General features: G+C 35.6%; 1 protein-coding gene across 1 annotated transcript in view; it reads left to right on the forward strand.

Moving 5' to 3' along the window:
• Window positions 1–17,039, forward strand: part of KIF5C (kinesin family member 5C) — a 70,772-nt gene that overhangs the window by 19,284 nt on the left and 34,449 nt on the right. Inside the window, 11 exon segments of the mRNA XM_058027665.1 lie at window positions 2,272–2,362; window positions 5,926–5,999; window positions 7,825–7,929; window positions 10,513–10,561; window positions 11,571–11,626; window positions 12,505–12,562; window positions 12,565–12,591; window positions 14,984–15,006; window positions 15,008–15,109; window positions 16,900–16,939; window positions 16,942–17,003. Coding sequence (XP_057883648.1) covers window positions 2,272–2,362; window positions 5,926–5,999; window positions 7,825–7,929; window positions 10,513–10,561; window positions 11,571–11,626; window positions 12,505–12,562; window positions 12,565–12,591; window positions 14,984–15,006; window positions 15,008–15,109; window positions 16,900–16,939; window positions 16,942–17,003 — 687 coding nt within the window.

The following is a 17,039-nucleotide window of genomic DNA, read 5'->3' on the forward strand; positions in this document are numbered from 1 at the left end:
AATGTCATTGTGGGGCTTGGGGTCACACCAGCCCCTCCAAAATGTCATTGTGGGGTTTGGGGTGACACCAGGCCCTCCCAAAATGTCACTGTGGAGCTTGGGGTGACACCAGGCCCTCCCAAAATGTCATTGTGGGGTTTGGGGTGACACCAGGCCCTCCAAAGTGTCATTGTGGGGTTTGGGGTGACACCAGGCCCTCCCAAAATGTCATTGTGGGGCTTGGGGTGACACCAGCCCCCCCAAAATGTCACTGTGGGGCTTGGGGTGATACCAGGCCCCCCCAAAATGTCATTGTGGGGTTTGGGGTGACACCAGCCCCTCCAAAATGTCATTGTGGGGTTTGGGGTGACACCAGGCCCTCGAAAATGTCACTGTGGGTTTTGGGGTGACACCAGCCCTCCCAAAATGTCATTGTGGGGCTTGGGGTGACACCAGTCCCCTAAAATGTCATTGTGGAACCCTTCCCACAATGTGGGAAATGATTTGTTGGTGCTGGGGGTGAAAATCCCAGCAATCCCTGAATAAAATCCCAGCAATCCCTGAATAAAATCCCAGCAATCCCTGAATAAAATCCCAGCAATCCCTGAATAAAATCAGCAATTTCTGAATAAAATCCCAGTTGAGGGTGCCGTGGCTGGGCTGGGCTCCTGGTTTGGGTCTGAGCTGTGCTTTTGGTGGCACATTTGTGTTTCCAGCAGGGAAATGAAACCACTGGGGTGCTGGGACTGTGCTGGGACAGCTCTGGGTCACCTTGGGCTCGGCAGAACTCAGGACAGCAAATTTCATTTTTTCTCAGCTCTGGGCTGTTCTTACAGCACAGCTTTCACTGGTTTGTAGGAGTGAACAAAAAAACTTCTGCAAATGTTTACTGGGTTATTGCCCCAATATTTGCATGGCTAGTCCCCCAATATTTACAGGATTATTCTCCCAATATTCACTGGGTTAATCCCTTGATTATTCCCCTGATATTTACACTGTTATTGCCCCAATACTTATTTGGTTTCTCCTTTGATATTTATAGGATTATTCCTCCCTATATTTACAGGATTATTCCCACAATATTTCCATGCCTGTTTCCCCAATATTACATAACTATTCCCACAATATTTACAGGGTTATTGCCTCAGTATTTACAGGGTTATTACCGCAATATTTACATAACTATTCCCCCAATATTTGCAGGATTATTCCCCCAATATTCACAGGATTATTCCCCTGATATTTGCACTGTTATTCCCCCAATACTGACATTACAATTTCCTCAATATTTACCTGGCTATTTCCCCAATATTTACAGGGTTATTGCCTCAATATTTACAGGGTTATTCCCCCAATATATGCAGGATTATTCCCCCAATGTTTACAGGATCGTTCCCCTCATATTTACACGGTTATTCCCCCAACACTTACATTAAAATTTCCTCAATATTGACATGGCTATTTCCCTGATATTCACAGGATTATTCCTCTGATATTTACACGGCTATTTCCCCAGTGTTTACAGGTTAATTTCCCTAATATCTACTGGATTATTCTCCCAATATTTACAGGGTTATAGTCCCAATATTTACAGGGTTTTCCCTTTGATATTTACAGGACTATTTCCCCAAAATTTACATGGCTAATTCCCCCAATATTTACAGGGTTATTCCCCCAGTATTTACAGGTTGATTGCCCCAATATTTACAGGTTTATTCCCCCAAAATTTACATGGCTATTTCCCCAATTTACAGGATTATTCTCCCAATATTTACATTATTATTCCCCCAATATTTACATGGCTATTCCCCCAATATTTTTCTGGTTTTCCCCTGATATTTACAGGTTTATTCCCCCAATACTTACAGGGCTATTCCCCCAATATTTACGGGATTATTTCTCAATATTAACATGGCTATTCCCCTGATATTTACAGGTTTATTCCCCAATATTTACAGGTTTATTCCCCAATATTTACATGGTTATTCCCCCTGAATTCCCAGGAGGGGAAGGAAATACCCAGCTCCTGCAGTTCCAGCTGATTGTGTCCCACATCCAAGGCTGTGACCCCAGTGTGAGCACTCAGGGAACATCTGCCACCTTTTATTTACCAGCCACAGGAAAAAAAAAATGGCATTGGAGCACCCAAAATGTCCCATCTGTTCACAAAATATCCCTCTGTGCAGTGCCCTGCTCATTTTCCAGTGGGAAATCCTGCATTCCAGGCTGGAAAAGTGCAAGAAAAGTTCTTTATCTCATGGAATTTCTCTTTTTTTTTTTTTTGTTTTGCAGCAAGGGAAGCCCTATGTCTTTGACAGGGTGTTACCTCCCAACACAACCCAGGAACAAGTTTATAATGCCTGTGCCAAGCAGATTGTCAAAGGTAGGTGTTGTCCTTGCCCATTGTCCCTCCTCGGGGCAGGGAAAAGGATGTTTCTGTGCCCTCCAGCTGTTTAAACTCTGGATAATGAATGTTTGGAGAGTTTAGCATCGGTAACTCCAAGTATTTCTTTTTTTTTTTAAGGGGTTGTCTGGGTGAAAAAAAAAACAACCAATGGAATGAGCTAAAGGAGTTGCAGCAGTTGTTCCGTGTTCTCTCCTTGTTATCCCACACAAATCTGGTTTTTGGGATATAAGGGGCAAAAAGTGGGGTTTTGGTGCAGTTCAGTGCAGGGTGAGTGTGGGATTTCTGTAAATTGAGTGTATGTGAAATTAGAGTGGGTATGTGAAATTAGAGTGGATGTAAAACTGAGTGGGGCCATGGAAGGCCTGGTTTGGGAGTGGCTCTGCATGCAGAGAGTTTGAATTTCAAACTGAATGAGAGCACAGGTACCTCGTGGAAAACACTCTGGTTCTTGGAACAAAACCTTCATAAACTGGAAATTTCAAGGTTTTCACGTGACAATCCAATTTTTTGGGTGCATTTTAATCACAGGCCGTACTCCCCCATAATTTAAAATATATATAATATTTTATATAATAATCTAAATAATATTTTATGTAATATTTATATAATTATATAAAAATAATAATCACCCTCACACTTGTTTCTGGTGCTGGATGATCCATCCTTGCTGATATTGATAAAACTATCAACACCAAACTATCAAAGTGAAGATGCTGAGCTGTAGGGCGTCTTCTTTTTTGCAGTTTTAAGGAAAAAAAAAAATGCAACTTTGTGGTCTCATTTTTAAAAATTTCTTAAATTTATTATGTATTTCCATATATACATATGTATGTAATAAATATATTTATTAATTAAGTAGAAGTTAAAAAAAAAACCCACCCCAGCAACAAAGTTGGGGTGAAGAAGAGAAATACAGGGACAACCTGGCCGAGCCCACCCAGGAAAAAAAAGGCAGCAGAGAAAAATTTTGGGGAAAAACTGAAAATCCTTGAGGGGAGAGTTGGAATTGAGAAAAACACTTGGACTTATTATTTATTTTTTTTCTGGAAATGATTAATAATCCCACCTGATCTTGCTTCAGTGTCTTTTTTAATCTGATTTTTTCCTCCTCTCCCTCTAGATTTTTGTGCAGGTTTTTTGTCTGGGTTTTTTTTCTTTCTGGGTTCAGCGCGCAGATGGTCTGTAAATGACTAAAGGTGGAAAATCTTCCACCAAAAATAACCTCAAAGCTGACACTTCTGACTTGTTTTCACTGCAGGTGATGCAGAGGGCTTCTGGGGTTTTTTTGTTTTTTAGGGGTTTTTTTTGAAGAGGATAAGGTGGGTTTTGCTAATTGGGAAGGTAAAATGCTGATCTCTGCTTCCTCCAGCAAAATGCAAATATTGATGCAAATTCTGAGCAATTTTCTTACATAACAGTTCATTAATCAGGTTATTTCCCCCTGGCTATGAGCTCAGCTGGTGCCTTGCATTCACCTGGCCATGGTAACCAGGTTACCTTTTTTCCACTTTTCCCCCCATTTTGTCCCCCTTTTCCTCCTTTTTCACCCTTCCCCCTCAATTCTTTTTCCTGTATTTTCCCCCCATTTTTCACCCTTTCCTCCCTATTTTCCCCCTATTTCCCCCCTATTATTATTTCCCCCCCATTATTATTATTCCCCATTATTATTTTCCCCTTATTTTTATTTTTCCCCTATTTTTCGTTTCCCTATTATTTTCCCCTATTTTTTCCCTTATATTTCCCCCTTATTCCCTGCTTTTTCCCCCTTTCCCCTTATTTATTTTTCCCCTTATTTTTCCTTTTTTCCCCTTTACACCCCTTTATTCCCACCTTTCCCTCCATCTCTCTTTTCTCACCTTTCTTCTTCCCCTTTTTCCCCACTTTTTTCCATTTTTGTTTTTAATTCAAGCTAATTTTTTTTAATTTAACCAATTTTGGCACAAAGATGAAATATTAGTAACAATCCCATATGGAATACTACAACGGGAATTTTTTAATCTATTCAAACATTATTTATTATCAAAAATTTTAAACTTTATTTCCTTAAAGCAAGGATAAGCAGTGTCTCTGTTTCTGTGATCAGATGAGGATGCTAAATTAATTAAAAATTAATTCTTAATTCCAGAAGGGCAGTAATTGTGGCCTCTAACTTTGGCATTCTCTTCGAGTTCAAGATTCATTTTATACTTTTCTGATGTATTTTATTTCACCTTCCTTCCTGTCTGGAGCACCTCCATGGAGGTGCAAATAAGGAGATTATTTGTGTATTTATGTAAACAATATAATTTAATTAATAAAAATAAAATATCTAATACCATTTAATTTTATATATAATATATATGATATAAAATATACTTTAATTTAATATAATGTATAATATATATAGTATAATATAATTTAATATTTTTGCTAAATATATATGTAATGTATTTTATGTATATGATATATCATATAGTATATAGAATGTAATATATATTATATAATTATATATATTATATATTGTATATTACATAATTATATAATATTATTGTATATTTTATTTAATTTATAATATGTAATATATACTATATAATATATATACACTATATAATATATATGCTAAATATGATATGATGTAGTATGATATATAAAATAATAATAATGTAGTGTAATATAATATATAATATATAATATATAATATATAATATATAATATATAATATATAATATATAATATATATAATTAATATATAATATGTATTATGTAGTATGTAATATATGATATATATTATGTAATATATACTATGTAATATGTACTATGCAAAATATAATATAATATAATATAATATAATATAATATAATATAATATAATATAATATAATATAATATAATATAATATAATATAATATAATTTTTTTTTTTTTTTGCTTGGAAACCTCTATTAATTTAGATCCAGAGCATGGGAAACACCACAAAATACAATTTACAGCCCTCTGAGATTGCAGAAATTGGGCATTAACCTCTGCAAAGTCGATATTTTTCTCTCTGAACCCAATATCAAATTATTCATTCTGCCGTGAGAGAAGCTGATTTTCAAATTCCTTTCTCCTTGCTTTGCAGAGGGTTTGGAAATTAATGAGGCCGTGAACTGGGGTACAGAAGTGGAAAACAGAATGTGGAGTTTTTAATAAAGAATATCTTATTTGAATTTGTTGAATTTTCTCCAGGGTTTAAATGCAGTCCAGCTTTGGTTTTAAATGCTGTATTTAAATCCAGCTTTTTGTTCCCCGTATTCCACAGATATATTGGCTGATATTTGATGTCCTGAGATACTGTCCTCCCAGTAAGGGAGACATATTCCAATAATCCTGTAATTCTCGGATTTAAATTTTATTGTGATTTTTTAGCCTAAAATTAGCTCAATATTTCATATTTTCCCCATTTTTATTGCACAAACTGCTTCCCATTTCAGCTTCAGCACTGTAAACACTTGGAAAAATGCAGATTATTCAGCTTGAGGGTGTCATTGAAGAGTTTTAATTGTTTTCCTTCTTCTTGCAGATGTTCTGGAGGGCTACAATGGCACCATCTTTGCCTATGGACAGACCTCGTCAGGAAAAACACACACCATGGAGGTACTGGGGAACATGAAATCTAAATTAAATCCGTTGGGTGGGAAGGAGCTAAATAAATCCCAAATTTGTCTAAATAAATCACAAATTTATCTAAACCACAAATTTATCTAAATAAATCACAAATTTATCTAAGTAAACCACAATATATAATTATATTTCATAACAAAATATAATAATAAAATATACTACTACTGCTGCTAATACTGAATTATTATTTTAAATAAAAATTCCGCAGAAGTTTCTGCTGATTTTAAACAGTGGCACCTGTGGCTGAGTGTCCCTCACACTTCAGATTTTACCCCTGGATTTCCTTAAATATAGTCTAAAATATAGAGTTTTTAAAATATATACTTACATATACAGGCTAAATATACATGTAATAAAAATAACCATAATTTTATATAGTAATATGTAAAATTAATATATATTATACATTATATAATATATGAAATATTATCTAACTTATATAATTATATATAATAAAATATTGTAATAAATAATAGCAATAGTAATAATACCAATAGTAATAACGACAACAATAGTAATAATACTAATAATAGTGATAATACTAATAATACTAATACTAATAATACTAATAATACTAATAATAATTCTCCAAAGAAATTTCTACTGACTTTAAACAGTGGCAGCTGTGGCTGTGTGTCCCTCACACTTCAGGATTTACACCTGGATTTCCTTAAATACAGTCTAAAATATTGATTTTTTAATATATACATACATACATATATCTAAAATAAAAATAACAATAATAATACATAATATAAAAAATATGCAATAATAATAATAATTAAAATCCACTGAAATTTCTACTGATGTAAACAGTGGCAGGTGTGCCTGAGTGTCCCTTATACTTCAGCTTTTACACCTGAATTTCCTTAAAAATAGTCTAAAATATTGGTTTTTATATATACACATACATATATATAAAAATAGAAAATAAAATAAATTAAAAAATATAATAAAATTATTATTTTTAATAAAAACCCACAGAAATTTCTGCTGATTTTAATAATGGCAGCTGTGGCTGTGTGTCCCTTACACTTTAGGTTTTACACCTGGATTTCCTTAAATTAAGGCCAAAATATAGATTTTTATATATATACCTACCTACCTACATATATATATATATATACACATACACATATGTACTCATATGTACACATATGTATGCATATATATCTACATATGTTTTTTTATTTATATATATATATGTAACCCAGTAAAATTATTTTAAATATTATAACATTAAAATATTATTTAAATATTTTAAATATAAAAAATCAACAGAAATTTCTACTGATTTTAAACAGTGCTAGCTGTGGCTGAGTGCCCCTCACACTTCAGGATTTACACCTGGATTTCCTTAAATTAAGGCCAAAATATAGATTTTTATATATGCCTACATATATATATATATATACACACATACATATATATACACATTCACATATGTACACATATATACACATATATATGCATGTATATCTACATATTTTTTTTATTTATATATATATATGTAACCCAGTAAAATGATTTTAAATATTATAACATTAAAATATTATTTAAATATTTTAAATATAACAATCAACAGAAATTTCTACTGATTTTAAACAGTGCTAGCTGTGGCTGAGTGCCCCTCACACTTCAGGATTTACACCTGGATTTCCTTAAATACAGTCTAAAATACAGATTAATCTATCTATAAAATCAATAAGGCCCTCCCATATAACCCCCTATATACCATCCATCAATAAAACGAGGCAGCAGTGGGATTCCCGTGTCACTTTTGGGGTTGTGTCCCCAGGGGAAGCTCCACGACCCTCAGCTGATGGGAATCATCCCCAGGATCGCCCACGACATCTTCGACCACATCTACTCCATGGATGAGAACCTGGAGTTCCACATCAAGGTACGTTCTGGTGGAATTTTTGGGTGCAATTTAGATGGAATCATAAATTCCTGATTTATGGCCTGGCTGGGACAAGCCCGTGGGAAATCTGCCTTGGGACCTTCTATTGTGTTTTGTTTTTTTTTTCCCTCCTCCATCTCTTTTACAACACGAATTTCAAGATTTATTACTGATGTTGCTTTTTTTTGGTTCCAGCAAATCTGATGTTTCAGGTTTGCTGGAACCAAAAACTGATTTAGTGCAGCTTCTCCAGAGCTTGAGCCCTGCTGGTTCTGACCATAAACAGCAGGGACATTTGGGAAAATCCTGACATGCTGTCTCCAGGGTGTGGGATGGAAGGTGGGGAGATGGGCAGGCCATGGAATTTTTGAATTCCTTCTGATGGTGGTGCAGGGTTTTTTTTTTTGTGTCCTTTCCTTGATCCCAGCCACGTGAGCTCCCAAATTCTTGGGAGAAGAATTGAATTCCCCCTGCCCATGTGGGGTCCTGGGGAGCTCTGGGGTCAGGCTGAGCTTCTGTCCCAGCAGACACCAGTAAAATGGGATTTTCAGTGAAATAATTGCCATGGATTGCAGGGAAAAGGAGTTTTCTGTGTCAAAACCAAGCCAGACCTGAAAGCTGCAGTAGCTGAGCCCAGCTGGGTGTGAAGCCACCGTCCCTTCTCCTGCTGCTCACTGAGAGTGGAGCTTTTTGGACCTAAAAGTTAGATTTACTAACTTTGAATTAACTAAAAGTTCATTTACTTTTTAGTGCCGTTTGCACTAAATCCCTTGAAGTGTCCCTGGATGAACATTTGTAAAGCTAATCAGTGTGAGGACACAATTATTGGCAAAAGTTAATCAATGTGAAGGCACAATTATTTGTAAAAGTTGATCAGTGTGAGGACAGAATTATTTGTGAAAGTTCATCAGTGTGAGGACACAATTATTTGTAAAAGTTAGTCAGTGTGAGAACACAATTATTTGTAAAAGTTCATCAGTGTAATGACAGAATTATTTGTGAAAGTTCATCAGTCTGAGGACACAATTATTTGTAAAAGTTAATCAGTGTGAGGACACAATTATTTGTAACAGTTAATCAATATGAGGACACAATTATTTGTAAAAGTTAATCAGTGTGAGGACAGAAATGTCTGTCTATAAATTATTATTATTATTATTATTTTAGTCGTCTTGGACCTCTGAATCAGCATCTGGAAGGGCTTGGTTGGGTATTGGGAATGAAAAAATATTCCAAATTGTAATTGAAAATATTCCAAATAAACCAAGAAATACTTGCAGAGACCTTGGATTGTAAAATATGGAGAGACCTCTCTGAATTTCCATCTGATCCCTCCTCTCCTCTGGAAATCTTTCCTGCCTGCTGCAATTCCACAGAGACCCCGAGCTGGAGGGAATTCCTGTCCTGTCCCATTGGAAATCCCACAATTTTCCCAAAGATTTCCCAGCAGAGCTGATGAATCTCTCCCAAAAAAAGCTGCCTGAGCTGTCAGGGAGAGAAATGTTCTGTCAGCCTGGGTTTAACCAAACTGTCCCACTCTCCTGATGATTGAACTAATAATCATTGAATAACTGAGGCCCTGAAAATTAATGGCATTTTTTCCCTCCCCCCCTCTAATGGGGATCCATTCAGAATTTGGTCTCTCTCTGTAGGAATGGGGGTTCTCAATGTGAAATATTAAGTCTGGCCTAACTGGGAATCAGCTGGTCCTGAGGAGGGCTTCAAATGGGGAAGTAAAGGCAAAAATTCAAAATATATTCGTATTAAATCACAGTTTCACGAGGAAAGTTCAACTCATCTGTGTAAGAAGCCCAGATATTATTTTTCAGATGATAGAAAATGGCATTTTATGAAATGCCAGGGGGTTTATTGATACCTAGAATGCAGCCATGTGGTGATCCAGCCAAATAATCTGGACAAACCTTAATTAGGGAAGGGTTAGGCCCTACTCCCCTCACACATTTCTGTTTCCTTCTGTGAATCAAATCCCATTTTATAAAAAACTCATTCATTCAATCATTCTCCTCTCTTTTTTTTTTCCTTTTTTTTTTGAGGACAATTGTCTCTCTGTTACAGCAAAGCTCATTTTCATCTTCTCCTTTGGATTTGATTCAAGGCAGAAGCACCACATGTGCTTCATTTAAAAGTTTAATTTAATGTATAGTGCTGAGATTTATGGAAATTGAATGGTGAAGGTGCTCTCTGTTTTCTGGGGGGTGAAAATCAATGTACAATTTGTGCAATCCTCAAACCTGCAGCTGCACAGATATGGCAGGAGCTGGGTTGGTTTGATAATTTTTTTGTCAATTTTGCCTATGTTACAAAAAAAAAAGAAAAAAGAAGAGAAGGTTTGCCTGCAGATTTTTTTTTTTTGTGTACTTTTCCATTGATAAATGGAGGAAGATCAATGGCTTGTAAATCATTCAAGGTACAAATGTGTTCCCATCAAAGATGGAACTCCAGCTGTGTGGGAGGTGGGGTTTTATTTTTAGTTTGGTGCCTTGACGGGGATGGAAACACAGAGGCAGCAAGGCATTAAATCAGCAACGTTTAAATCTGTGGTGTTTGTGATTATTTAATTAGGTTTCCTACTTTGAGATATATTTGGACAAAATCAGGGACCTGCTTGATGGTAAGTTCTGAGTTTTATTTGAGTGCCTTGGCTTCATCCGTGCAGCAAAGGGGGAGCAGTGACTTTATTTGGGGTGGGGGGGGATTAAATTTAAACTGGAGAATTTGGCAGTTTGAGGCACCTGATGCTGTGCACCTGCCTCTGCAGAGCACGAGCTCTGCTGTGAATCTCAGAGCTCTGAGATCCCACAGCCTGCAGGCAGGGCTTGCCCAGGGCTGCTCTTCAAGGGAAAAATGATAGAAAAATTAAATTCCACAGTGCAGGGAGTGGTTGGGAATGATCCCCTGCTTCTTCTGGCAGGGAGGGTGGTGGGGAGGAGCATCTGCTTCTCTCACAGCTCGTGTCTCTGCAGGTTGTGTGGTGATAAAAGTGAGTTTTGTTCATCAGTGTGAGGACAGAAAGGGCTGTAAATGTGGAAATATGTGTAAATATAAAAAATTTCTGTAAAGGTAGAAATGGCTGTGTAGGTAGAAATGGCTGTAAACAGAAATATGTGTAAAGGTAGAAATACGTGTAAGTATAGAAATGGCTGTATAGGTAGAAATGGCTGTAAACATAGAAATATGTGTAAAGTGAGAAACGTGTGAAGGTAGAAATTTCTGTGAAGGTAGAAATGTCTGTGAATGCTCTGAATTCCAGGTTTCTCTCCTGTCTCCTCTGCTTTGCCAAAGCCCAGCTCAGTCCTGGGTTTATTTAATTCACAAAATAAACAAAATTGATCAATAAAAAATAAATTTTAAAAAATAAATAAAAGCTTTTGTGCCCCAAAGTTAAATTTAAATGAGCAGGTACAAAATTGACAGAGCAGGAAACGATTCCTGTGTGTCGGAAATATTGGAGATTCGTAAGGAGTGGGGAATTTCTGTGGGTTTTTTTTTGAATGCAGATCTCAAATACAAATTCCCATCCCCAAAATGTGTCTGTCAAGCCTGGAGCTGGCACTTTATTTATTCATTTATTTGTTTGTTGCCTCTGGAATATTCCTGATGATCTCCACGTCTCTCTCCAGTGTCCAAGACAAACCTTGCTGTACATGAAGATAAAAACAGAGTCCCCTATGTTAAGGTAAAAGAATAATTTAACCCCCAGCTTTTCATTCTTTCCCACAAATGCATTTATTTGCACATTTCCACTTGCACCCAGTGTTATTTGCTGAAATAACTCCTGTTTGAAGCCTTGAATGTTCAAGTTGTGTTGGTTCCTGGCTTTAAACAAGTTTCCTGAAATATTAATGGCCTTGAATCATGTTTGTTTCATTCTCCTGACTTTGAACATTGCCATTTTGTTAGGATGCTGTTAAATTTTAAGTATTCGGATTCCCCTTTCATGTCAGATATGAAAGAGAACAACTTGAGGAATTTTGTTCTTTAATATTTTGCTGCATGGGCGCTGTAATCTCTCAATATTTCAGAACAGATTGGTTGGGTTAGGAATTTGTTTGATGACTTTCTGCGCCCTCACTCGAATGCAATATGCTTGATGTGAACATATGTGAGCCTAAATAATATATATAAAATATTTTTCTGTTTATTCTCAGCTTGAGGAGCAAAAAGGAATTGATCAAATAATTGATTCAGTAATATTGCATGGAGAGAGAAGGACTTTGTTGCATTGTAGTTTGAGGGAGAAAGATTAACTTGGGGTTGATTAAATTAAATTAACTTGGGTATGAAATCTAACCCAAATTAGGAATATGTGTTGTTATTGAAAATTTTCATGGAATAACACGGAACAACATGTTTTCTGTGGAAAAATTTCATGCTGTGTGTCTGGATTTCACTGAGACCTTAACCCTGTGGGAGGAAATTGGCTCCCAATTTCCCTGGAAGCCACCCCGAGGCGGCGTTGGGTCTGTGGGATCCTGGGGCTGCTGATGCTTCTCCTAATTACCTAGTGCTCATTAGTGCTAAACGAACGCTGCTGACTGCCCCTCCTGTCCCCAGGGCTGTACAGAGAGGTTTGTGTCCAGCCCTGAGGAGGTTCTGGATGTCATCGACGAGGGGAGGCCAACAGGCACGTGGCTGTGACAAGGTGAGTGTCCCAGGCCCTGCAATCCCTGCCTGGGGCTCCAGGGGGTTCAGGGGGCTCAGGGATCCCCCTTGGAGGCTCTGAGCTCACCCCTGAATGTTGGTTCTTGGGCTTGTTGCTTCTGTCAAGGTTGGGATTGGAGGTGTTTGAGATGGTGTTTTGTGGTTAGACTCATATGTTTATCTTTAATGGATTTTATTTTCAAATAAAATTAAATTTCTGTTTCAAATTTATTTTATTTATGTAATTTATATGTTTACATTTTAGATATATAAAATATATTCACATATTTAAATGATAGATATTCTATATTTATTTATTTATATTAATAGATATACTGTAGATATATAGATATCTATATATATACTATATATAGATATACTAGAGATATATTGTATAGATATACTATATATATACTATATATTATAGATATACTATAGATATATTATATAGATATAATATATCTATAGTATACTATAGATATACTATAGATATAGATATGACTATAGATATATAGATATATATATACTATATATATAGATATACTATATATATATTATATATATATAATATATCTATAGTATACTATAGATATACTATAGATATATTATATAGATATACTATAGATATACTATATATATAGATATACTATAGATATATTATATAGATATACTATAGATATAATATAGATATAATTATAGATATACTATTGCAGTTATATATGTTGCAGTTTCCCAAGCTGTGAGTTCTACAGCTGAGAGCTGCTGAGTTCTACAGCAAATAAAATTAAATCTTAATTTAAAATATATTTTAATTTATATATAATATAGTTTTTATATTTTATATACAAAATATATTTTTATATTTTTATATATTTAAATATAAAATATATTCATATATTGTAAATAATAGATATTTTTATAGTTATATAGTTATATTAAAATATATACCATATATATTTTTATATTGCAATTTCCCAAGCCGTGAGTTTTGCAGTATTTTACTAAGTAAAATACTGTATAATAATAAAGCATATAAAATAAATAAATAAAAATATTGTATATTATTAAACTATATAAATAAACTGTATAAATAAAATAAATTCAAGCTGTGAATTCTACAGTATTTTGCTAATAAGTAAAATACTGTGTAACATTTTACTATAAGTAAAATACTGTATAATAAGATATAAATAAATAAGACAAATATAGTATATTGTCAAACTATATAAATAAATTTTTAAAATCTGTTTAATTACTTGCCAGTAAATTATAAAAATTATTTTGTATCCATCTGTACAAGGTTTTCTAAGGAAAAATTATCAAATTAGAGAAATGACACTTAAATTATTTTTATTTTTATCTTAATAGCTAATTACTTGTGTCTGGCATTGTGGATTTTTTGTCTAATTAGTTTTACATATATGACTATGTTCTGAAACCCTAAACTATTAAGTTTTCTACTGTGTGGTATTACACACTTCTATTCAAACTCCACACCTATCATTTTAGTGTTATTCATCAATTTTGGAAGCTTTCTCTATGGCTTTAGGTCAAAAATATTGATTTTTTGAGGGTCTGTTCTTAAAAACACAGAAAATCTGAAAATGGCACCCCAGGTTCTAACACCTCCTGCCCACCAAGGCCTGGGAGTGACTTTATGATGATTTAATTGGTGAAATATATATAAATTATAGCACAGAAATTATGGCACTCTCAGTTAATTGAGTTAATTGAGTTAATTGAGTGTGCCTTTGTACAGGGGCTCCGTGACTTTCAGCTCTGCACTGGGAATTCCAGGCCTGGCATTGACTGGAATTGCTCCATAAACCCTCCCAGCAGGGACTGGTGCTGGGGAGTGGGGGTAGTTTGGAATTAGAAAGGGCAAAAATGCTGGAGTTCCATTTTCCTCTGGGCTGTAATTCCCTGCTCAGGCAGCAGCCAGAGTGTGCAGGGCACTTTTCAAGCCCTGCCTGTTTTATCCCAGCAGAGCAGGGCCTTGGGTTGGGTTCCAGGGATGGCAAAACACACGAACCAGAGCACACAGCCTGGAGCTGTGCCAAGGGAAAGACAGCTTGGAGAGCAGGAAAAGGTGATAAAGTTCTGGAATGGATAAAGTTCTAAAGTTCTGCCCAGGGAGGTGGTGGAGTCGCCATCCCTGGGTGTGTTTAACAAAGCCTGGATGTGGCTCTGGGTGCCAGGGGTGAGCTGAGCTGTTGGGGCTGGGTTGGACTCCATGATCTTGTAGGTCTCTCCCAACGTGATGATTCTCTGAATCCTGTGAGTTACACCAGGACCTGCCCCATCTCCCCTGGATTTGGGGATTCAGGTGGGATGGAATCCCCTGCCGGGTCTGAAAGGCATTTTTAGCAGCAGCTGTGCCCTGTGATTTCAGACATGAACGAGCACAGCTCGAGGGAGCCACAGCATCTTCCTCATCAACATCAAACAGGAGAACGTGGAAACGGAGAAGAAGCTCAGTGGGAAACTGTACCTGGTGGACTTGGCTGGCAGTGAGAAGGTAAATTCTCCTTTTTCCTCCACTGGGGCCCCACACTGAGGATGGGAGGGTTTCTCACAGAGCTCGCACCTTAGGTTATCATTAAAAAGGCTATTTTAATTTGTGTTTTTGAATATGGGATGGAGAAAAGGAGCAGATCAGAGTTATTGGCATGAAAGACAACTCTCCCATTATAAATGGGATTATGGAATTATATATATAATTATATATATATAATTATATATATAATTATATATATAATCTGAATTTATAATGGAGTGAGTTGAACCAGTATATTTTTATATGCCTTCACATTTACATCTGTGTAGCTGAAAAAAAAAAGTATCTTTAATATAATTTATAATAATATAAAATATTATTGTAATTATAATAATTATAATTGTATTGTAATAATAATTATATTATTATAATATAAAATTTCTATATTTTAATATAGAAATAATTTTAATATAAGTTAAATATATCTATCTATTTATATTAAATATTTATATTTAAATATATGTATAAAATTTAAAATATAATTTATCAAATTAGACATATTTTAACTTGCTTATACTGTCATGTCCCGTTTCCAGGTTTTTTTTTGTAATTATTCACATATTAAATGAATGAAATGCCAGCAGTTAATGCAGTTTTCAAGTCTACTCAAAGCTCCCTGAATCTTGATTGTGGTGACTATTTCTGCTTTCCAATGTAGAAAAATAAACCCAGAAAATGACTTTTATCTATTTTCCAAAAGAGTAATGGTTTTGAACAATGCTGAAATGCAAAAATGTTTCCAAATTTTCGCTGTGATTTCTTTTGAAGTGTTTAAAATCAGCTTTATTGGGATTTTGGGTTGCTCATTGGGACACGTTAATTGATAACCCATGGGTAAAATGCAGAAGTGATCTGTCAGAGTAATTAATTATGTTAATGTCTATGATTGCATAGATTTGTTAAATTAAATCTCCTTATGATGTTTACAAAATGAGGGCCTGGGCAGGCACTCCTCTCCTCTGGAAAATCAACTTTTGTGGTTAGTTGTGGTACAGAAAACCTGAAATATGAATTTCTTGGGTAGGTTGTCTTCTTAAAAGATACAACTGCTTTTCCTTCATGTCATGGGGCATTTTTAGGTGAAAGTAGAGATAATTTTAATGTAGAGAAAAAAATATGGATCTATCCTGTATTTGGATACATTAGAATGTCCAAATTTTGTTTTATTTGTTTGTTTTATTTGTGTAGTAGCAGAAATTGAAAATGCCAGCAAGTTAGGACTGTGTAAAATAAAATTTAGCAGTGTAGAACACAATACATTTGTCTGGCTGTGAAAATTGGATTGTTTTCCACCACATCTTGTTTTTGGCCTGCAAAAGGAGGCAGTGGCCATGAAGAAAATCTATGATTTTTGATATTTTTTTGGTCCATAAAAGGCAAGATGCTCATTTTGGGGCCACTGGGGTGGTGCTCCCTGTCTGTGTGGACAGCTTGGGCTTGGGAGTGGTTCCCAAACATCCTCAGGTGAGCACAGACTTCTCCCTGAATAAACTTCTCCCTGAATAAAATTAAAATAAAATTACAGCTTGCTCTTGGAGTGGGAGAAAAGTGGAATTATTCCAGGCTTGCACTACCAAAAAAAGTTATAAAAGTTGATATAAAAATGGGATGCAAAAAGTTGATGTAAAATTCTCCTGGCCCATGCTGAGCTGAGCCGGGTTTGCTCCTCCAGGAGCATCTTGAGGCGCAGCTTTGCAGGGCTGGAGCTTTGTGCTGCAGCAGAACCCGACTCTTTGCTGCTCTCTTTGCAGGTCAGCAAAACTGGAGCAGAGGGGGCAGTTCTGGATGAAGCTAAAATATCAATAAGTCTTTGTCTGCTCTGGGCAATGTGATCTCGGCCCTGGCAGAGGGAACTGTAAGTAATCCTGGATGGGGGTGAGGGGGGGATTTT

This window comes from Melospiza georgiana, chromosome 7, assembly GCF_028018845.1.
Source record: "Melospiza georgiana isolate bMelGeo1 chromosome 7, bMelGeo1.pri, whole genome shotgun sequence".
Lineage (NCBI taxonomy): Eukaryota > Metazoa > Chordata > Aves > Passeriformes > Passerellidae > Melospiza > Melospiza georgiana.